The 23,204-nt window shown below is 42.8% G+C and overlaps 1 protein-coding gene across 2 annotated transcripts in view; it reads right to left on the bottom strand.

Annotated features, from left to right (window-relative positions):
- Nucleotides 1-23,204, bottom strand: part of LOC146855664 (uncharacterized) — a 212,791-nt gene that overhangs the window by 135,683 nt on the left and 53,904 nt on the right. For both annotated transcript variants that reach the window (XM_085650634.1, XM_085650633.1), the window contains exon 3: nt 13,589-13,678. In XM_085650634.1, the coding sequence (XP_085506760.1) occupies nt 13,589-13,678 (90 nt within the window). The remainder of the gene's footprint in view (nt 1-13,588; nt 13,679-23,204) is intronic.

Raw genomic sequence — 23,204 nt, 5'->3', positions numbered from 1 at the left:
AATGGTTTTCTAACTCTATTTGCTTTCAGTTGTTTAACTAGTCTTTAACGTTTGCATTGGTAGGTCTGATGCTAATGGTCTTTAATGAATCAAAACAAGCTATACAATGTTGAACAGTGGTTCTTAACCTGTGGTCCAGAGACCCATGTGGGTCTGTGAAGCCAACTTAGGGGGTCAGCAACTGCTTAGAAAATAAAATAATATTAACAAATTAATAAAGTGTATATAAATGAAGAAGCAAAATTGAAAATTGAAAATTTTTAAACCTTTTGTAAATGTAACGGAATTTGAAAATGGAGTCTAAAAATAAAGTTAGCATCCTCAGATGGATTTGTGGAAGCGGTGCAAAGTGCATCAAACAGAATACAGTATTGATGAAGAGTGGCCTCAATTGAATTTAGAAAACCTCCAACCTTCCCACTAAAATGGAATAAAAAAAAAAATATATAATTATGTATTTGTTTGATGAATGCTTGTTTCTTCATTTCTGTGCATTGTTTTTTGGTTCAAAACATTGAAAATGCTTAGGCCAGGGTCCTCAGCTTCCAGTAATGTCTCCGTGGGGTCCCCGGAATCCAATAATGATTCTATGGGGGTTCCTGGGCTCTAGAAATGGTTAAATTGGGGTCCACAGAAGTCAAAAGTTTAAGAACCACTGATGTAGAATACTTTGATGTTGGTGAGCCTTGGCGATTTATTAAATGATTCTTATTGTGTTTTCAGAGCCCCTGAGGCATTTGATTCAGGTCACACCTACCACACTGTCAGAATGGCATCTCACCAAGTTGTGCCAACGTCCACTCATTGGCTTCTTCCTTCCTTATGCTCCTGAAAACAAATAAACCAGTCAGCGGAGCTTTTGTCAAGGGACTGGCACCGAGCATGGTAAGCTTATATGGTGCTTTCAGCAACTGAAGGCATGCCCCTCCAACACTGCTATATAGGGCCTGATAAGACTCACCTATTCAGATACTGAATTAGTTGCCAAAGTACAAGAGTTTATTTTTTGCTCATCTATGGCATTTGAGCTCTCTGCCTCCTCCCTACCTCCTCTACTAATGGCTCCCATCAGTCCTTGTTGGCTGAGGAATCTGATGACTGTGACCAACATGCACCTCCACTGTTCCCGTCCTCTCTGGCGTCCACACGAGCAGCGCAAAACCAAAGGGGATGATGGACGGAGTGTTGAACAATGCAAGCACTCACCCCCAGTCAACTCATCTGGGTTTAATCCATCATTATTCTTTACCTCACTCCGCCACCCCAGTTCAGACATGACCATATGCAAATCAGTCTGACCCTGTGCCTCATGGGAACAGTCCAGCCCGAACTGCCAAGCCATGTCTTCCCTGGACCGGAAACAAGCATCCGGGGACTGGTTTCGGGCTAATCAGCCGTCATCAGCCAGGCTAGCTGGAATCCAGTGGCAAAGTGAGCAAGGGACCCACGTCTGGGCATACCCTGCCAACTTAGGGCGAACAAAGCAAAACCAAAGAGGAAGATGGATGGAGTGTTGAACAATGCAAGCACTCATCCCCAGTCAACTGATCTGGGTTTAATCCATCATCCTTCTTTAGCTCACTCCGCCACCCTAGTTCAGACATGGCCATATGCAAATCAGTCTGACCCTGTGCCTCATGGGAACAGTCCAGCCCGAACTGCCAAGCCATGTCTTCCCTGGACGAGCAGCTCCTGGCAGCCCACGGTTCAGACTCCTCCCCTGTTTTATGTCCTGACAGGTGACTACAGCCTCTTGTAGCTCTCGTTAGTATTCTCCTCATGTGTTATGTCTCCTGGTGGATATTCTGATAACATCTATAAAATCATATCTATACAAACATTGTTTTTGAAACAGAAGGGGGATGGGAGCACACTGCTACCTCCCAGCACAGTTCGCCCCTTTGCATCCTGGTACATGCAGTTCAATTTAAATGCTTACTTGAAATTTTGCAGAGTGTCTCAGCAAAGTTGGTGCAGGTTAGTGCTGTTAATCTCTAGACACATGTGTTTCTGGATTTCATCCTTCTTCAGTAGAGATAAAAAGAAATTCTTCTGGGGTTTGCTGAGAAAGCTGCCACAATACTCTCAGGTCTCTGTACCTCTCCCTGGCGCACAGGTGCCTCCCATGAGCTCGTCAGCCCAGTGGCTCAAGGGAGCCTTTTTGAAACAGAAGGGGGATGGGAGCACACTGCTACCTCCCAGCACAGTTCGCCCCTTTGCATCCTGGTACATGCAGTTCAATTTAAATGCTTACTTGAAATTTTGCAGAGTGTCTCACCAAAGTTGGTGCAGGTTAGTGCTGTTAATCTCTAGACACATGTGTTTCTGGATTTCATCCTTCTTCAGTAGAGATAAAAAGAAATTCTTCTGGGGTTTGCTGAGAAAGCTGCCACAATACTCTCAGGTCTCTGTACCTCTCCCTGGTGCACAGGTGCCTCCCATGAGCTCGTCAGCCCAGTGGCTCAAGGGAGCCTTTTTGAAACAGAAGGGGGATGGGAGCACACTGCTACCTCCCAGCACAGTTCGCCCCTTTGCATCCTGGTACATGCAGTTCAATTTAAATGCTTACTTGAAATTTTGCAGAGTGTCTCACCAAAGTTGGTGCAGGTTAGTGCTGTTAATCTCTAGACACATGTGTTTCTGGATTTCATCCTTCTTCAGTAGAGATAAAAAGAAATTCTTCTGGGGTTTGCTGAGAAAGCTGCCACAATACTCTCAGGTCTCTGTACCTCTCCCTGGCGCACAGGTGCCTCCCATGAGCTCGTCAGCCCAGTGGCTCAAGGGAGCCTTTTTGAAACAGAAGGGGGATGGGAGCACACTGCTACCTCCCAGCACAGTTCGCCCCTTTGCATCCTGGTACATGCAGTTCAATTTAAATGCTTACTTGAAATTTTGCAGAGTGTCTCACCAAAGTTGGTGCAGGTTAGTGCTGTTAATCTCTAGACACATGTGTTTCTGGATTTCATTCTTCTTCAGTAGAGATAAAAAGAAATTCTTCTGGGGTTTGCTGAGAAAGCTGCCACAATACTCTCAGGTCTCTGTACCTCTCCCTGGCGCACAGGTGCCTCCCATGAGCTCGTCAGCCCAGTGGCTCAAGGGAGCCTTTTTGAAACAGAAGGGGGATGGGAGCACACTGCTACCTCCCAGCACAGTTCGCCCCTTTGCATCCTGGTACATGCAGTTCAATTTAAATGCTTACTTGAAATTTTGCAGAGTGTCTCACCAAAGTTGGTGCAGGTTAGTGCTGTTAATCTCTAGACACATGTGTTTCTGGATTTCATCCTTCTTCAGTAGAGATAAAAAGAAATTCTTCTGGGGTTTGCTGAGAAAGCTGCCACAATACTCTCAGGTCTCTGTACCTCTCCCTGGCGCACAGGTGCCTCCCATGAGCTCGTCAGCCCAGTGGCTCAAGGGAGCCTTTTTGAAACAGAAGGGGGATAGGAGCACACTGCTACCTCCCACCACAGTTCGCCCCTTTGCATCCTGGTACATGCAGTTCAATTTAAATGCTTACTTGAAATTTTGCAGAGTGTCTCAGCAAAGTTGGTGCAGGTTAGTGCTGTTAATCTCTAGACACATGTGTTTCTGGATTTCATCCTTCTTCAGTAGAGATAAAAAGAAATTCTTCTGGGGTTTGCTGAGAAAGCTGCCACAATACTCTCAGGTCTCTGTACCTCTCCCTGGCGCACAGGTGCCTCCCATGAGCTCGTCAGCCCAGTGGCTCAAGGGAGCCTTTTTGAAACAGAAGGGGGATGGGAGCACACTGCTACCTCCCAGCACAGTTCGCCCCTTTGCATCCTGGTACATGCAGTTCAATTTAAATGCTTACTTGAAATTTTGCAGAGTGTCTCACCAAAGTTGGTGCAGGTTAGTGCTGTTAATCTCTAGACACATGTGTTTCTGGATTTCATCCTTCTTCAGTAGAGATAAAAAGAAATTCTTCTGGGGTTTGCTGAGAAAGCTGCCACAATACTCTCAGGTCTCTGTACCTCTCCCTGGCGCACAGGTGCCTCCCATGAGCTCGTCAGCCCAGTGGCTCAAGGGAGCCTTTTTGAAACAGAAGGGGGATGGGAGCACACTGCTACCTCCCAGCACAGTTCGCCCCTTTGCATCCTGGTACATGCAGTTCAATTTAAATGCTTACTTGAAATTTTGCAGAGTGTCTCACCAAAGTTGGTGCAGGTTAGTGCTGTTAATCTCTAGACACATGTGTTTCTGGATTTCATCCTTCTTCAGTAGAGATAAAAAGAAATTCTTCTGGGGTTTGCTGAGAAAGCTGCCACAATACTCTCAGGTCTCTGTACCTCTCCCTGGCGCACAGGTGCCTCCCATGAGCTCGTCAGCCCAGTGGCTCAAGGGAGCCTTTTTGAAACAGAAGGGGGATGGGAGCACACTGCTACCTCCCAGCACAGTTCGCCCCTTTGCATCCTGGTACATGCAGTTCAATTTAAATGCTTACTTGAAATTTTGCAGAGTGTCTCACCAAAGTTGGTGCAGGTTAGTGCTGTTAATCTCTAGACACATGTGTTTCTGGATTTCATCCTTCTTCAGTAGAGATAAAAAGAAATTCTTCTGGGGTTTGCTGAGAAAGCTGCCACAATACTCTCAGGTCTCTGTACCTCTCCCTGGCGCACAGGTGCCTCCCATGAGCTCGTCAGCCCAGTGGCTCAAGGGAGCCTTTTTGAAACAGAAGGGGGATGGGAGCACACTGCTACCTCCCAGCACAGTTCGCCCCTTTGCATCCTGGTACATGCAGTTCAATTTAAATGCTTACTTGAAATTTTGCAGAGTGTCTCACCAAAGTTGGTGCAGGTTAGTGCTGTTAATCTCTAGACACATGTGTTTCTGGATTTCATCCTTCTTCAGTAGAGATAAAAAGAAATTCTTCTGGGGTTTGCTGAGAAAGCTGCCACAATACTCTCAGGTCTCTGTACCTCTCCCTGGCGCACAGGTGCCTCCCATGAGCTCGTCAGCCCAGTGGCTCAAGGGAGCCTTTTTGAAACAGAAGGGGGATGGGAGCACACTGCTACCTCCCACCACAGTTCGCCCCTTTGCATCCTGGTACATGCAGTTCAATTTAAATGCTTACTTGAAATTTTGCAGAGTGTCTCAGCAAAGTTGGTGCAGGTTAGTGCTGTTAATCTCTAGACACATGTGTTTCTGGATTTCATCCTTCTTCAGTAGAGATAAAAGAAATTCTTCTGGGGTTTGCTGAGAAAGCTGCCACAATACTCTCAGGTCTCTGTACCTCTCCCTGGCGCACAGGTGCCTCCCATGAGCTCGTCAGCCCAGTGGCTCAAGGGAGCCTTTTTGAAACAGAAGGGGGATGGGAGCACACTGCTACCTCCCAGCACAGTTCGCCCCTTTGCATCCTGGTACATGCAGTTCAATTTAAATGCTTACTTGAAATTTTGCAGAGTGTCTCAGCAAAGTTGGTGCAGGTTAGTGCTGTTAATCTCTAGACACATGTGTTTCTGGATTTCATCCTTCTTCAGTAGAGATAAAAAGAAATTCTTCTGGGGTTTGCTGAGAAAGCTGCCACAATACTCTCAGGTCTCTGTACCTCTCCCTGGCGCACAGGTGCCTCCCATGAGCTCGTCAGCCCAGTGGCTCAAGGGAGCCTTTTTGAAACAGAAGGGGGATGGGAGCACACTGCTACCTCCCAGCACAGTTCGCCCCTTTGCATCCTGGTACATGCAGTTCAATTTAAATGCTTACTTGAAATTTTGCAGAGTGTCTCACCAAAGTTGGTGCAGGTTAGTGCTGTTAATCTCTAGACACATGTGTTTCTGGATTTCATCCTTCTTCAGTAGAGATCAAAAGAAATTCTTCTGGGGTTTGCTGAGAAAGCTGCCACAATACTCTCAGGTCTCTGTACCTCTCCCTGGCGCACAGGTGCCTCCCATGAGCTCGTCAGCCCAGTGGCTCAAGGGAGCCTTTTTGAAACAGAAGGGGGATGGGAGCACACTGCTACCTCCCAGCACAGTTCGCCCCTTTGCATCCTGGTACATGCGGTTCAATTTAAATGCTTACTTGAAATTTTGCAGAGTGTCTCACCAAAGTTGGTGCAGGTTAGTGCTGTTAATCTCTAGACACATGTGTTTCTGGATTTCATCCTTCTTCAGTAGAGATAAAAAGAAATTCTTCTGGGGTTTGCTGAGAAAGCTGCCACAATACTCTCAGGTCTCTGTACCTCTCCCTGGCGCACAGGTGCCTCCCATGAGCTCGTCAGCCCAGTGGCTCAAGGGAGCCTTTTTGAAACAGAAGGCGGATGGGAGCACACTGCTACCTCCCAGCACAGTGCGCCCCTTTGCATCCTGGTACATGCAGTTCAATTTAAATGCTTACTTGAAATTTTGCAGAGTGTCTCACCAAAGTTGGTGCAGGTTAGTGCTGTTAATCTCTAGACACACGTGTTTCTAGATTTCATCCTTCTTCAGTAGAGATAAAAAGAAATTCTTCTGGGGTTTGCTGAGAAAGCTGCCACAATACTCTCAGGTCTCTGTACCTCTCCCTGGCGCACAGGTGCCTCCCATGAGCTCGTCAGCCCAGTGGCTCAAGGGAGCCTTTTTGAAACAGAAGGGTGATGGGAGCACACTGCTACCTCCCAGCACAGTTCGCCCCTGTGCATCCTGGTACATGCAGTTCAATTTAAATGCTTACTTGAAATTTTGCAGAGTGTCTCACCAAAGTTGGTGCAGGTTAGTGCTGTTAATCTCTAGACACATGTGTTTCTGGATTTCATCCTTCTTCAGTAGAGATAAAAAGAAATTCTTCTGGGGTTTGCTGAGAAAGCTGCCACAATACTCTCAGGTCTCTGTACCTCTCCCTGGCGCACAGGTGCCTCCCATGAGCTCGTCAGCCCAGTGGCTCAAGGGAGCCTTTTTGAAACAGAAGGGGGATGGGAGCACACTGCTACCTCCCAGCACAGTTCGCCCCTTTGCATCCTGGTACATGCAGTTCAATTTAAATGCTTACTTGAAATTTTGCAGAGTGTCTCACCAAAGTTGGTGCAGGTTAGTGCTGTTAATCTCTAGACACATGTGTTTCTGGATTTCATCCTTCTTCAGTAGAGATAAAAAGAAATTCTTCTGGGGTTTGCTGAGAAAGCTGCCACAATACTCTCAGGTCTCTGTACCTCTCCCTGGCGCACAGGTGCCTCCCATGAGCTCGTCAGCCCAGTGGCTCAAGGGAGCCTTTTTGAAACAGAAGGGGGATGGGAGCACACTGCTACCTCCCAGCACAGTTCGCCCCTTTGCATCCTGGTACATGCAGTTCAATTTAAATGCTTACTGGAAATTTTGCAGAGTTGTTTTTGAATCTGTGAGACATCTTTCTGTTGTCAATGCTGATTTACTCCAAGTCATCGACTGCCTACCAGAGGACAAGTCTTTTTTTTCTTTCCATTCCCAGCTTTTGCTACTCCTGAGTTATAACAGGAACAGGAAGTATACAGGGACAAAAGGGCAGTGACGCTGCGCTTCACGTACCTCCAGGAACAATAAAATTTCTGATACACACTGTCATAAAATAAAGTAATTCTCTATCCCTTTGCCTTTTTGATTTCCCACTTTATTACTTCTAGAGTTCTACTTCGTTAAATCAAATTTCGACAGTGTGGAAACTATGGCAGGAAATGATCAGAAAAACAAAGAAAAGCAAAGGAAAATTAAGAGGGAAATGAAGATATAAGAAAAGCTGCGTATATTAGGTTTCTCACGTAAGAAAATGAAAAAGTGAGAAAAGAAAGAAAAAGTAGAGCGAAACTGAAAGGTGATGGATGAACAGGATGAAAAAGAAACAGGAAGGGGAGGTAAAAGGAAAACTATCGATATGGGACTTACCCCCAAAAGAGAATAAGATACAAGTATAATAGTGCAACAAATAAATAAAATAGGCACGGTGTGTGACATACGCCCCTGCAGCCTCTGTGGCACTGGGGACCCAAACCCTTTTAGATGGGCCCCATTCCACCCTAGGCCAATAATAAATATTTGTTAGATATGGGAGACTCGGTGCCTCCTCTTCACATTCTGCATGGGGGTGCCATCATTTTTCATTACACCACTGAAAATGGGTGAACGAAAAAGCGGTGTGAAAAAGGAGTAAAGAGTAAAAGAAGTAAAAATTAAGAAGCAAACATTTCTAACTATTCTATTTAGAAGTTAAAAAAATCAAAGTTAGGAGGTATATTTAGACTGCAGAGTAAGGGCTGCTTGGGCTCAGAGAATATGCAAGAGAGAGAATGGTTTTCCCAGTGAGTGAAATTGTTTTTCTATTGGGTGACTACGTGGGTAGTTGGGGTATTCATCCTCAACTTTTAACTTACTGCTTTTTTCCTAGTAGCCCCTGCTGTATTGATGAGGCATTGATGTAAAAAAAAGATCCCTTACCTGGCATGGCACATTCATCTGTGTTTGGGTTTTCTTTCCAGAATGAAAAATGTGGAGTGATAGTCACTCGGCCACTTATCCAGGAGGTGGGATTCATGCATGTGTTTAGTTGTTAGTGTATTCAGGTTGCGAGTACCCCTGAACCTTCTTGTCACTCTATGGCCTTCTCAAACCCAAAAGGGATATCAAATTGTTGCTTAACAGTGCCACTGATATTTGAACTCATTAATAATGATGGGGTTACCCAGTATCCCTCAGAACCTGGGTATACAATATTATAAAGCTACAGTGAGTTCTGATGGGAAGAACAATTTCTTTAAGAATACAGCGTAAGTCAAATAACTTTGAACAATTCAATAAATGATTGACACAACACACGAGTCTGTAGTTATTCAGTATATTCATAATCATATACCGAAGTTGGGCAATAATATGAGAATTAAAGCCTCAAACGAGGCTGTTATACAAAAGTGACATACAAGTGACTCAGTGACAATGTGACACAGCGTGGTCATGTGAATCTGACAACGAAAATGACAAATAACATAAACATAATATGTGGACAGATGATTTGACAAGATGTCCATTTTCTTTTTCACCTCTGCTCAATAGGCAATGCCTATTGGATTATTTACGGGTATTTCAGGCTTCAGAGAGCAAAAAGGTGATCAATAAATATTGGGACGTGGTAGTGGATGAAGTGGACTCAGATGGGAAACCACTACATGCTTTCAAGAGGGGAAGGAATATAAGAGACTACGTGGTGAGTTCTCTGTTGAAAATCCCATGAGCCCCTGACGCGAGATCACAACTCAGTTTAACCCCATTGTTGGGACACTATAAATGTGGGCACTGTAAGGTCTGTGAACTGACCATTAAAAAAAAGGACTTTATCCATTCCAATTACACCGATGTGGTGTACATAATCAAATGTCCTTGTAACAAGTTCTATGTTGGTCAGACATGGCAAAAGGTGAAGGCTAGACTCCTCAGCATTGTAGCAGGATAAGATGTGGGGTACAATAAGCTCCCTGGTTGAACACTTTCATCCTGTGGAATACCAAGCTGACAGTCTGAGGTGGTGGGTCGTAGAAAAAATGATTTCCAATCCCAGAGGAGGAGATGCTTTGCCCCCCCTGAGTTTAAGTGAATGTGTGTGGATACCTACACTTGATACAGTAAACCAAGGCCTCAACGAATTTGAAGAGATCACAAGCCAAGCAGCCTTACTGAATAATGGTGACAGTTGTTTTCAGTACAGGGCTATGAATTTTATGTTTATTAACTTTTATGCACTATTGCACTTGAGTCTTGTTAACACAGTTTTAGACTTCTGCTTAAACCAATGATGTATGTCATATGTGCTCCTTTCCATGTATTACAACGCAGGGTTGTGTAATTTTTTAGACACAGCCTAGTTAGAAAAACCACTGAATGTTGACTTAGAGATGCAATTGAATTGTTAAATTTTTTTAATGTCTTTTCAAATGGTTAATACTGTCCCCAGCAAACTTCAAATTTCAAAGTTAAGAGTTTTTAGGTAACAGTGCATACACTAATGGGAAGCACTGTGTTTAATTGATTGAATAGTGGCGGCGTGCCATCCATCATCCAGATATTCCATTATGTTGAGATTAGTACATTTTTATTGGCATCATACATTTATTTTACTGTTATTGGGGATATCATGTGTGATTAGTAAGTGCTGGAATCTGAGTATATCTTCATATTTTTAGGTGCTGCTAGTGTTTCCATTCCTGTTCTACTTGCTCTGGCTATTATACTTGTTAGGGTTGGTATGCCAGGTAGGTGGTCCTGTTGCTTGTTCAAGAATGTTTCAGATAATATTTTCAAGTATTGTTCCTGTTGGCTCATGTGAGCTTGTACTGGGCTAGTTTAAGTCCTGTAAAATAATTCTGAATTCTATTTCAGTGATACTGGGACTGGGAAGTACCCTAACACTTTCAGATACTTCATTTTTAGTGGTAGCCCTGCCATAGTATGGATGAGAATAATATTTGATGCTTTTCCAGGGTGTTTTGCACTGGTAGTGCTCTCTTTACTATAACTGTAACCTCTATAATTAAATAACAGCTTTATTTTTGGGAATTAAATGTATTTTGCTGCATCCAGCATTTTATCTGTGGGTGTTTAAATATAGAAAGTATACATTAATTTTCTGGAAAACAATATGTGATGTTATATATATTTTAAACATATTACAAGGCAGGTGCACATTTGAACTTACATTCTGTATGTTGTTTTTACTTTGTTTTAGCTGTAGATATTTGCTTTTTAGGCCTGTTTGGTGTTTTTGACACAGTTTTGTCTTGTTGTGTTGCAGTCTGTTGAGAGGAAACATTTTGTAGGTGGTTTATTTTTTTTATACGGTATTTAGGTAGCGGTGTTTTAGTTCATTTTAAAAATATTTTAAAGTGTTATTTTTAGTTTAATTTTAATTTTGTGGTTTGGTTACCATACATACTTTCAAGGTGGTCTTTTTTGTATTTTGAGTAATTTAGTATGTGTGCCTTTATTTACTTTTCCATTTAGCTTTTTTTTCTTCTTGTAGAGGAAACACCTGTAATTTGGAGAAATAAATATGCAGCATAGGTTTAATTATTTGCTATCTTAACATAATGTTTTCTTATTTATTAATTTTATTAGTTTTCTTTTACTGTCAAACTTATTTTGTGTGAAGTATTCTTTTGTAAGCTTGCAATCCGGCAGAATGACGCTGTCCTGCTGTATTTCTGTTTTAGGTACCATTTTGTTATGCATTTTTTTTGCATATTGTTATACTGTTTGTTAATTGGAAAAGTGTTTCTATTTGTTAACTGTTTTAACTTTAATTTCATAGGTTGGTTGGAGACTAGTTTGAAGTTTTTTGCACTATTTATGGTAAATGGTAATTAGTGTTTTTGTTATCTATTAATTAATTTGAATTTCACATTTCTATATGTGTATATATAGTTAATGTAATATTGTGTATTTTATTTTACAATTTTGATGACTTTCCTGTGTTTGGTATTTTGGATTTCGCAATTGTTGTTATGTTTCTGCTGTCTCTTTGGCTAAGTGGTCTCTCAGCTCTGCTGAGGTCGCTTCGGGTGCTACTGCCTTAGTCAATGCTCCCTCCCCAACTGACTCGCTCAGCGGCCCAAATATTTGTTCTCTGCTTCCTCACACATTGAGCACATTACTCCAACATTGTAACCAATTACAATACAAGCACAGCCTTCTCTGCACATACACATACCAAATCTGACTTCTACAACACTCAGATGCATGCAGGTTGCACACAGTATTTGCCAGACACCCTTTCATGAGAGGCTTCATGACCATTACCACCAAGTCAAACTTTGGCTTGGGTTTCCAAATCCCTGGCCATAGAAAGTACCCCCCCCCCCAATGGATTGATATTTTAACAACTGTTATTCAAGGATTACCTGAGCTTCCTGAAGAGACTCACAAAATATTTGATCTATCTATTCATGTGGTTACTTGTGGAGTGTATTGTTCAGCTCAAAGAGGTATTGTGGCACTACACAATTAGAAACTATGCAATCAGGTCGCAGTTTAGCCTGAATCAAGCCGCATTGTCTTAAGACATTTCCAGAATAGGTTTGCATGCTTACTCGTGACAACCATGTTTTCTTTTAGACTTTGGATGTTCCTCAGTGGTCACAGGCATTCTCAGACACCCTCTTGACTAACATAGGCTATCAGTCACTGAGATTGGCTTATATAAATAGCATTTTACAGGTGAATTAGCTTTTAATTATATAATATTAATGTATCTGTAGAAGTATTTCCAAAGCACAGAGCTAGCAACATGAGCAATTGGGTGCTGTACAGACAGGCAAAGATGAGCTGGGATTAAGTGTTACGGCAGTAGGTAGGTAGGAGTTGATACAGCAAGATATTCACAGTCTGATTTTGAGCTGGGTGGGAAATCCTTCATTTTCGGAGGAAATAGTGAAATTGGAGGATAGATATTCCATGAGCTGAATTACCTTTGCCTTAGGAATGATTGGGTTTCCTAACCCTCCCGATCGGGCAAGGTGCGGAGGGAACGGCAGCTCTGGGAGAGACATAGGAATAGTTGGGAAGTCCAGCAAGATCAGTGTCCTCTTTTTCGATGTGGAAACATACTACCGCTCCATCTCAGGTATGGCACCCAGGATTTGGAATGCCTTGCCCCAAGAAACAAGACTTAACCCATCGGCAGCCTTTTTAAAAAAAGAAGTGAAATCTATTCTTCTAGCCAAATTCACATGACTCTTTGATTCTCCCTTGTAACTATGTGATACTAGTGTATGCTAATCCTTACTTTCCTCACCTATTTCACGATATTCATATGTTTTCTATGTCGTTATCTCTGTACTGTAAAGCGCTCTGATACCTGTAAAGGTCTTGTTCGCGCTATACAAAACTGCAAAAATAAAAATAAATAAATAAACGGATCAACAGCTTTAGTTAATATTCCAAGTTCTCTGAACAGAATGAAGGATTTGATGTTTTATAAAAGGCATGGTTAGTAGGAGTGTACAATCTTTTGGCATATCGGCACTTTAGTCTGTCCTTCAGGAATATTAGCGAGGGATATGTTTTTTACAACTTAGCTTGACTATTTAGCGACTTAGCTTTCATGCCCAAAATTAATTTTCTGAGTTATTAAAAATTGGCCAATATTGCAACGTATTTAACTCTTTAATTGTGTGGTTATTGCTAGATGTTGGCTAGTAGTAAGGATCAGTGGATGCACAAGATTGTGGATAATTATGGGTTTGAGCATTAATTCTTTTAATGCCAAATGGACACAATTGATAGAACATTCGATTTACTAATTATTTTCTGTTCCATTGAAAAATGGTTTTTTGCTCCTCTTTTTGCTTTTTCATGCTGCTGTGCTTTACATTGTGTACCCCCCTCTCGCATATGTACTTTTGGCAGTACTGAATATCCCTAGACCTATAGTTTTTCTGAATGTTGCTGAAAACATTCTTGTTACAATGCGTCAGCAATCAATGGCACTTATTTAAAGAAGTGACAAAGACAGTAGTTGTTACAATATCTATTCTTCTCGCTGGTCGGTTATGGCATCTCAAGAGTTAACGGATCCTTTAATACCTTCACGCACAAAGAAGAAATTAGACGAATATCACACAATCGTCATATGATATGTTTTTTACCTTCCAGGGCCTGGCTGTTTTCTTCTTTTTTGCTGTCCACAGGACAAGTTTTGTTCTTCCTTGTTCTCTGGTTTGGGTCATTGTTTTGCCCTGTTAAGAAGACAATAGGAATGTGGCTTTCTGTATATATACAGAGATGAGTTTGGTAAATGCATACACTCATTCCTAGCATTTTATTGTAAAACATTTACACAACAGTTGTTTCCATTTCTGTGAGTATCACACAGGTTTCAGCATGTTAATCAATGCCATGAGTTGTTTGTGTAGGTTTGCAACTCGCTGGCATTGACTTTCGTAGCAGTCAGTACCTTAGTACTATGTCCATCTGTATCAAAGCACAGTGTCTATATCAAACTGCAATAACTGACTCAAGTTTTTTGCATTGCTTAATACTTGCTCTTCATCATCAGCCTCATTTTCTTTATCATCCTCAACACCCATCTACATATGTATTTGTATAACTTATAAAGGAAGTGATAAAATCCATTTAAGAGCAAACGAAGACAAGATATTAAAAGGAAAATTACATGTGAGAAAGTTAGGTTAATTGGGCTGTTGAGATTCCTGGTAGATTGAATTTACAGACTGTGGGATAGATTTGCGACTATCCCACACATAACCTATAACCTTTCATCCGCCCTGCTGACGAATATAGGACTGTTGGGTGGGATAAGACAGGGTCCTGAAAGCAGTAAGTAGTGCTAAAGGAAGACACCTGTCAGTGTCACATCTAAAAGAATTCTGCTATACTTTCACCCCAGACAGCACAAAGATAACTAACACTTCCATGACATATCTAGGAAATACGGTCACCAGGAATCAAAAGTTGTTCAGTAACATGGGCATTGTTGTAGGCCAGCATAATATTGCTTGACTATAGTGAGCACCCCGTCTCCCTTATATGAGGAGTGGAGCAACATACATGCTCCATGGCATGTTATTGGTTGAAAACCAATACAAAGTTTAAAATAAGCATTGGCAAATCCTTTAGGTCTGGTGTTGGCCGCCAGCTTTTTGGCAATTCTTGTTTTTCTTTGACATTGTTTTTGTAAAACATTATTGTTCAGGAAGCAGCAGGCCTCATCAATCTAAACACAAATATTGGCTAAAGGCAAAAATGTTTTTTTGTCTCAAAAAAGCACACATTGCCATAGTACTCCCTGGCACTGAAGAAAACTGCTTTGTTTGTTGATGTGTTCTTCATGAAAGGGAAGCAAGCCATAACTCATAGTGAAGTCAGTCAATGGCTAAAGTGAGCTGACAAATTGCCCCCAATGGCCGAAGTAGGCTGACACATTGTCGCTTGATGCACACTTGAATGGGTGGAGAAAAATGTGAATGACAGAACCATAGACTAATGGATGAAGTCTAGCTGAAAAAAAAACCTTTTAGGTAACCATGTTATACACATAATTTTAGTAAAATGAAAAGGTATTAGCAAACACAGACTTAAAAAAACTGGTCAGTCTGGCATTAGTCGCCAGCCTCTTCCCTTTGGGAAGGAAAGAAAGAATGAAATATAAAATAAAATAAAGAAACAAACAAACAAAGAATGAAACAAAGAAAGAAACAAAGAAAGGAACCAAGAAAGCACAAGAAAAAAAAGAAAGAGGAAGGCAAAAAAAAGAAAGAAAGAAAGAGAAAAGAAAGATAGAAGAAGGCAAGAAAAAGAAAGATAGAAAGAGAAAAAAAGAAAGAAAGAGGAAAAAAGCAAAGAAAGAAAAAAGAAAGAAAGAAGAGGAAAGAAAGAGGGAGGCAAGAAATGGAAGGAAACAAACAAACAAACAAAGAAGAAAGAAATAAGGAAGGAAGGAAAGAAGGACAGAAAAATGAAAGAAAGAAGGGAAGGAAAGAAAGAAAGAGAAAAGTAGCAAAGAAAGAAAAAAAGAAAGATGAAAGAAGGAAAGAAAGACAGCCAGAAAGAAAGGATTATAGACAGGCAGGGTTGCAAAGATAGAATAAGAATAACTTTATTGTACAGTTAATTAAAACTCACAATATTAAAACTTCCATCATTAAATATCATTCAAACCTTGTTTTACACTTATATTATTCGAGTAGGAAGAAAAAAGTATTTTACACTCTATAAAATCGAGACAGTCTCAACTGCATTGTTTGTATAGTCCTTTTCTAACTTTATAAAGTGAATGTGCCTCTGTTTGCCGGAGCGTAATTATGACTTGGCAAGTGTCTTGGCGGACTGTTCCTTTGTTTGGTTGAGATGCTGTTGCTTGCTGTACCTCAGATGTACCGTATGGCTAGCTCGTAAGTCTTCTGGCTGCTATATCAAAGTACTTTGTTAGTCTGCAATTTAGCTGGATCTCTTCAGGTTTAAAGCACAGCTTCACAGCCTGCCTGCAGCTTGTAATGCCCTTTTGGTTCCATAATACTTGGAGTAAGGCACGCCTTATGTCCATCAGGTTTGGGCAGATGCAAATTATATGTATTAGGTCCTCTTTCCCTGTTCTACAAAGACGGCAAAGGTGTTCTTCCGTTCCCCTTTTCCAAGGTGCCAGGTGAGGTAGTATTGGTAGGATGCCGAAGCGCAGTTTTAAAAATTTGTCTTTTGTCTTCTGCATGAGACTCATTTTCAGGTATTCCTGCGGCTTTAGAATTTTATAATCATTCAGCACTGTCCATCCATGAGCCCTCTTGGCCAGAATTTCTTTGTCTTATATGGATTATATCATTTTGGTTACTTTTGTTACCACCTTTTGAAGCTTTTATTGTCTATGGATGACTCCCAGAGATTTGTTAATTCCAGGTACTCCAGTGATGCTAATAGATACTCCCTGGCGGGTGAGTTCTCTCAGTGGACAGTTCGGTCCAGAGATGGACTAGCTAATGTAGTTACTAGTTTAATGTCGCCTCTCTTTGGGTCATCCAGTGCGACTCCTGGTTTACAGCGTAAGCAATTGCGTAGTCAGCTGCCTGGTCCTGACGAGAAAGAGGTGTTAGATCATCTGGCACGTAGGTGGATTGGTTTCCCTTCACTCTATGATGTGGAATCAGTTGTTAACGTTTTTCACCAATGGGATGCCCCAACACAGAGGTATGTCTTTGACAAAATGTGTGAATTCCTCTGTGAGGAATTGGAAGATAATGGTTCAAACCCAAACCCCCAGGAATTGTGTCGAGTGCGATTTGACTTTGGGACAGGTACAATTGTGGGTCCCAATGTAGATAAAGCAGTTGCGACTTTACTGTCCTTCAGAAATGGCGATTGTCAGCAATCATTGTTCGAACAGGAACTCCCTGTGGGGAAGAAGGTAAAAGCGCGCCAATATCCGATGCGTGAGGTTCCTCCAGTGTGGAGACCTGCTGATCCAAATGCTAATCCAGCTGTCCCAGCTCATTTTCAGCGTGTTTGGGTGCATGTCCCTTGGAAACGATCTGAGGTGTTAGCGCTTAAGCAGACATTGCCTGACCCCCGTAAAAACCCTACAGGATATTATAAGGAGTTATCACAAACTGCAGAATCGTGTGTAATGAATCTGGCTGATATAGATATGCTGTTTGGGAATGTGGTTCCACAGCCTTTATGGGGATCCATTCGTAATGTAGATCACGCTGCAGAATTGGGTAACACATGGGCTAATATCATTGCTGCAGATGCTGGCCAAGTTGGTGGTGCGAAACCTGACCCTTTAGTAGCAGAACTCCCTGGTAGAATTATTACATACATGAAGACTATAATGCCCGCGATGCGCGTAAATTGGGATAAACTGTCCGCATGCAAGCAGAAGAAAGATGAGACAGTGTCCGATTTCTTTACCAGGTTTGAAGAAACGTTTATCGACCACAGTGGTCAAGACATGAGCACTGAAGGTGGCCAACGGTTATTTGTGGATAAATTTGTACAGAATCTACTTCCCGAGTTGTGTAAGAAATTAAAAGATTCAGAAAGTTCTTGGGCTGTTTCCTCTTCAGCGCAAATACTGGCTACTGCACAGTATTATGAAAATAGAGACAAAGATGAGAAGGATAGAAGAGATAAGAAAACGAAAGAACTGAAAACAAAGGTCCTCTTGCAGCAGGCTTATCCGCCACGTGGAGGACAGAATAATTATAGGCAAACCCAAGGTATCTATCAGCAGCCCCAACAATTTCAGAATAACCAGCAAATGAATGGGTATTATCAACCACGCATCCCTGTAGGTCCCAATCAATGTTCATATTGCAGAGAGGAAGGTCATTTCAAGTATAGTTGTCCTAAATTAATGCAGCGTACTAGTAATGCGTATGGCGCAAGAGGCAGAGGTGGTCGACAAGCTCCTAGAGGTAGGGGGCGTGGAAATGCTCCCCAGAACGCGCGTCCTTTTCCGCCTCAAAATATGATAAATGGCTTTGATCAGCAAGCCAATGCAACTGGTAATACAGCTCAGTACTACAATAATGATTATTATGCAGAAGACGACAATGTAGAAGATAATGATTACTAGGACAGCCGTAGACAGAGAGAGGGAGTTGTTTCAGTGCCAGTGGATCAGAGTGGACCGTATGTTAAGGTGACTACAGCAAATGTAACGGAGCCCTTTCTGCTGGATACTGGTGCTGCAAAGAGTTCAATCGTGCATTCAAAACTCCCTGGCGCGCCTTTGTCTGGCGAAATGAATGTCTCAGTAGGTTTTTCTGGCGCCCCAGTTAGGAACCCGATTTCTAGTCCTATGTCACTTTCTGTTGGACCTTGTGAGCTAAAAGCACCCCTCATCCTAACGACAGGATGTGGTGAAAATTTGCTAGGATTAGATTTGTTGAAAAGATTGCATGCAACACTATATTTTATTCTCCCTCAGGAGTACAACTTACATTAGGTAAGAAAGTGATTTCCCCGATGTATTTGTCTAAGAATGCAATGCCACCTGAATTGTCATCCCCCCCGGATGTCCTTTGGGCTACTGGTCCCAATGATGTGGGTCTTTTGGAAATACCGCCATACGTGGTCACTTTAAAAGCCAATGTCAGATTGCCACGTATTCCCCAGTATAAGATCTCCAATGAAGGTCAGAAAGCGTTGTTAGCAATTGTCAGCGATTTAATTAAAAAGGGTGTAATTGAAGAGACAAGAGGCAACGTTTGCAATAGTCCTGTTTTACCTGTCTTAAAACGAACGGACCCTTCACAGCCACCTGTTTACAGATTTGTGATTGATCTTAGAGAGGTTAATAAGATTGTTGTGCCACAGTTTCCAGTTGTCCCTGATATAACTGCCTTGTTAACCATGATTCCAGCCTCCGCTGCATGGTTCTCAGTGATCGCTCTAAAGAATGCTTTCTTTAGCATCCCAATTGCAGAGGAGAGCAGAGACATTTTTGGCTTCAGTTTAGGAGGTCGAAGGTTCCGCTTTAAACGCGCTCCACAGGGCTACTGTGAAAGTCCATCAATATACAGTCAAGCTTTGAAAGGGCAGCTTGATGCACTGGTTTTACCCAGTGGCGCTATCCTCATTCAGTATGTTGACGATTTGCTAATCGCCGCGGATACTGAAAGGATTTGTAAAGACGCTACATTGTCATTGTTGCGTCATTTGTCTGCCTTCCATCACAAAGTGTCTCTCTCAAAGCTGCAATATTGTCGACAAGAAGTGACCTACTTAGGTCATCTCTTATCAAAGGAGGGAAGGAAACTGACCCCAGAAAGAATTCAAGCCATTGCACAATTAAGTGTGCCAAGAACACAGAGAGAAGTGCGTGCTTTCTTGGGCATTACTTCATACTGTAGGCATTGGATTCCGAATTTCTCCTTGCTGGCAAAACCTTTCTTAGCATTAACATGTAAAGACACACCGAATCCTATCCCATGGTCTGAAGAGTGTCAGAAAGGTTTTTGGGAAATGTGTAATGCATTATGTTCAGCTCCTGTGTTGGGTACCCCTGACTACAGTAAGCCTTTTACATTGTATGTTCATGAAAAAGATGGTTGCGCATTATCAGTGTTAATACAGCCTTTTGGCGACAGACCGCGTCCATGCGCATATTTTTCGTCAACCTTGGACCCGGTAGCGAGGGCATTGCCAAGTTGTTTGAGAGCTACAGCCGCCGCAGCTATGTCTATTCGGCAGTCTGCTGGACTAGTAATGGATAATACATTGATTGTTATGGTTCCACATGCTGTGGACACATTGTTAAACAGGACCAAGACACAGCACTTAACTAGTGCGCGATTATCCGGATATGAGTTGACACAGTTAGCAAATCATATACACATAAAGAGATGCAACACGTTGAATCCAGCTACACTATTACCAATTCCAGCAGACCTAGATGAGATTGAGCAACATGATTGTCTGTTCAGAACAGAAGAAGAGACGAAAGGGAGAGTAGATCTTAAAGATACTCCCCTGACCGAGTGTGATGGTACCTTATGGGTGGATGGTTCGTGTTTCAAGCTTCCAAATGGTGATGCGACTGCTGCATATGCTATCACGACTTTGCACACGATTGTGGAAACTGCACATGTGCCACATAATTCGGCCCAAGCAGCAAAATTAATTGCCCTTACAAGAGCATGCGTGTTGTCTGAAGGAATGAAAGTGAACATATATACGGATAGCCAGTACGCCTTTGGCGTGGCTCATAGTTTTGGGCGATTGTGGAAAGAACGTGGGTTCCTGACTTCGCATGGAGCTAAGATTCAGAATGGCAAGTTGGTGAATGATCTTCTTGAGTCACTGACCCTACCGTTGCAAGTTGCGATTATGAAATGCAGTGCGCACAAGAAAATCACTGATGATGTTGGTCGTGGTAATGCGTTTGCTGATGAAGTCGCGAAAGAAACAGCAAAAGATGTGAAGACTCGAATGTATGTTGCGGGCCCTGCCAGATGGATTGGTGATGTTGGAATGTGTGAAAACACGATAGAGAGTGTGAAGTCCCTTCAAGCTGAAGCCACAGAGAAAGAGTTGAGCAAGTGGAGAGAAAGTACGGGTAAATTGGATGAGAATGGTTGTTGGATTGATCTGTCAGAACATAGGCGATGGTTGTTACCTGATGCATATGTGCTTCCAGTGGTTACTATGGCACATGGAATGGCACATATCAGTATGAAAGGAATCTGTAAGTTGTTGGCTCCAGTATGGCAGAATGCTGGAATTCCCAAGTGTGCAGAGAATGTGGTCAAGAATTGTATGGTATGCTTGAAATACAACCCTGGTAGAGGAACCCCAACTCCAGCTGGTCATTTTGCGCCTCCATCATATCCATTCGAAGTTTTGCAGCTAGATTTTATCCACATGGAAAGGTGCAACAACCTGAAATATGTATTGGTTCTTGTCTGCGCTTTTTCAAAATGGATAGAAGCATATCCCCTAGAAGACAACACTGCTCTATCCACAGCCAAAGCCCTTGTCAAAGAATTTTTCCCTAGGTTTGGAATGCCAAGAATGGTGTGGAGTGATAATGGGAGTGAATTTGTGGGCCGAGTGATGAAGAATGTGTGTGAGGGATTAGGGATTAAGCAGAAGTTCCACGCTGCAAATCACCCCCAATCAGCTGGATTAGTAGAGCGCTACAATCGCGCTCTAAAACTCAAGCTGGCCAAAATTCAGGCGAGCTCCGGTCTTAAATGGCCTGACGCTCTGCCTCTAGCACTCCTATCCACCAGAATGACTGTGCATTCACGAGTGGGACTCAGTCCATACGAGGTGGTTTTTGGCCGCCCGGCCAATGTATGGGGTGTGCCAAGACCGGCGAAATTCAGCGAAATCGAACATCCAGTACTGCTTGATTACTTGTATGAATTGACGGCTAAATTGCGTGTTTTACACCAACAGGTGCATGATACTCTCCCCCAGGCCTCTGAGGCTCCAGGACACCCTATCGACCCTGGCACGTGGGTGCTCAACAAGAATTTCCAGCGGAGGAGCAACGATGAGCCCCGTTGGATTGGCCCTCACCTCGTACTTCTGTCTACAAGATCAGCTGTTCGAGTAAAGGGGAAAAAGAATTGGATCCACGGCGCCCACATCAAGAGGATACCTTTGCCTCTACCGTATGACCAGTGGGTCCAGGAGGGAATCGCTGACTCTGAAACAGACACTGTACCTCGTTTTATACCATTCAGTGATGCACGCGTAAGAGGCACAACTTCAGCACAACAGAGTGACGATATTTTGCAAGAAGCTGTGCCACCGTCAATTCAATGGGACACCACAGAGCCTGAACTCTTGTTTCAAGATCAGACAGTACCTGGCCGTCTCCACTACAACCTGAGACCAAGGCCTATGGACAAATAAAGATTCCCTTACCTTTTTGTTTTTGAATATCATAGCTCTCCCATCTGAAGGACTTTCTTGATTTTTGTTTTTCGAACCACCATCCGTGTTCAGCCGCAGGGTCGCGGTGCCAAGACTTTGGGGTACAGGCCGAAGACGTTAGGTCAACGGTTCTGGTTGGTCTAGGGCGTTCCCTGGACCAACAGGCGTACTCCTTAGCAGAAGATACTCACCCGCCGCGAGCGGCACGATTAGAGGACGGAGTTTTTCAAGATGGAGAGACTCGCTGAGGAAATGAACTTGAAAACGAGAATGTGTAAAATAATGAAGAGCAAACGTTTTGTATTATTATGTCTGTTTATATTATGTAGTATGATAGTGTTTACTGTAGGATTTGTATTCTTCTCCTCTAAAGAGCCCATTGCACCCACTGTACAGCCTATACCTCCTCCTACTGTCTCCTCACACTCTTTTCACCCTCTGCCTGAACACGAACAAGCTAGACGATCAGAGTTTGTAAACAACTCGTTTATTCAGCTCCTGCACCAGCACCAACTAGTTATGAATACAACCAATTGCTGGGTGTGTGGTTTAATGCCACATACCATTAATAAGGGTATTCCGTATCTAGTGCTGCCGTTTAGTTACAATGGATCGTCATGGGCATTTCAGACCATGTTTCTCTTTGCACTAGATACCTACTCCCCGCAACAACCGCGTTCCATCAGACCTAGCACGAACAATAAAGCCTTAATGAAAGGAGTTGCCGATATGAGCAGAGATATCGATGCATACTCATCTATTCCCAAAGATGAATTGAGAGCTTATGTAGGGTGGAACGCAACGGGGTATAGTATTAGTCTGGGTGAAAGACAGCGAAAAATTTCATCCCCAATTTGGGTCGCACCCCACATAGGTCGGTTCTGTTTACAAGGTAATGGTCAGAATCCTAGAGCTCAACTGGGGAGAAGTGACTGTACTGAAACGTACACTTTTCCATCGCAGTTTTCCCCTGCGTTTTTGGCTGCCAAGGGTACATATTTTGTCTGCAATGACCGAGCATATACATGGTTGCCCCCTGATTTCTCGGGCACATGTTATATTGCAAATCTGCTACCGCCAACATTTACTGCTGCCTCTGACTATCACAAGACCAGAGTTGTGAGAGGCGTGATTAGTAAGGAGGATACTGCCGGTCAAGAAGCGGGAGACTTCTTTTTGGGTTTCCTGCCGTTTTGGGGACCTATGGTTAATAGTAGGAACCTGAGACAACTGACTCGTGTGGTTGAATCCACTGTCAATGTGACGGCTGGTGCCCTTGGTAATTTGACAGCTGAGCTCCAAGCGGATCGCCTCATGACTTTGCAGAACCGCATGGTTCTAGACGTCATACTTGCAGACCGC

This window comes from Triturus cristatus, chromosome 4_1 (assembly GCF_964204655.1).
Source record: "Triturus cristatus chromosome 4_1, aTriCri1.1, whole genome shotgun sequence".
Classification (NCBI taxonomy): Eukaryota; Metazoa; Chordata; class Amphibia; order Caudata; family Salamandridae; genus Triturus; species Triturus cristatus.
The sequence above is the reverse complement of the archived record's forward strand: the minus strand, read 5'-3'. Positions and strand labels throughout refer to the sequence as shown.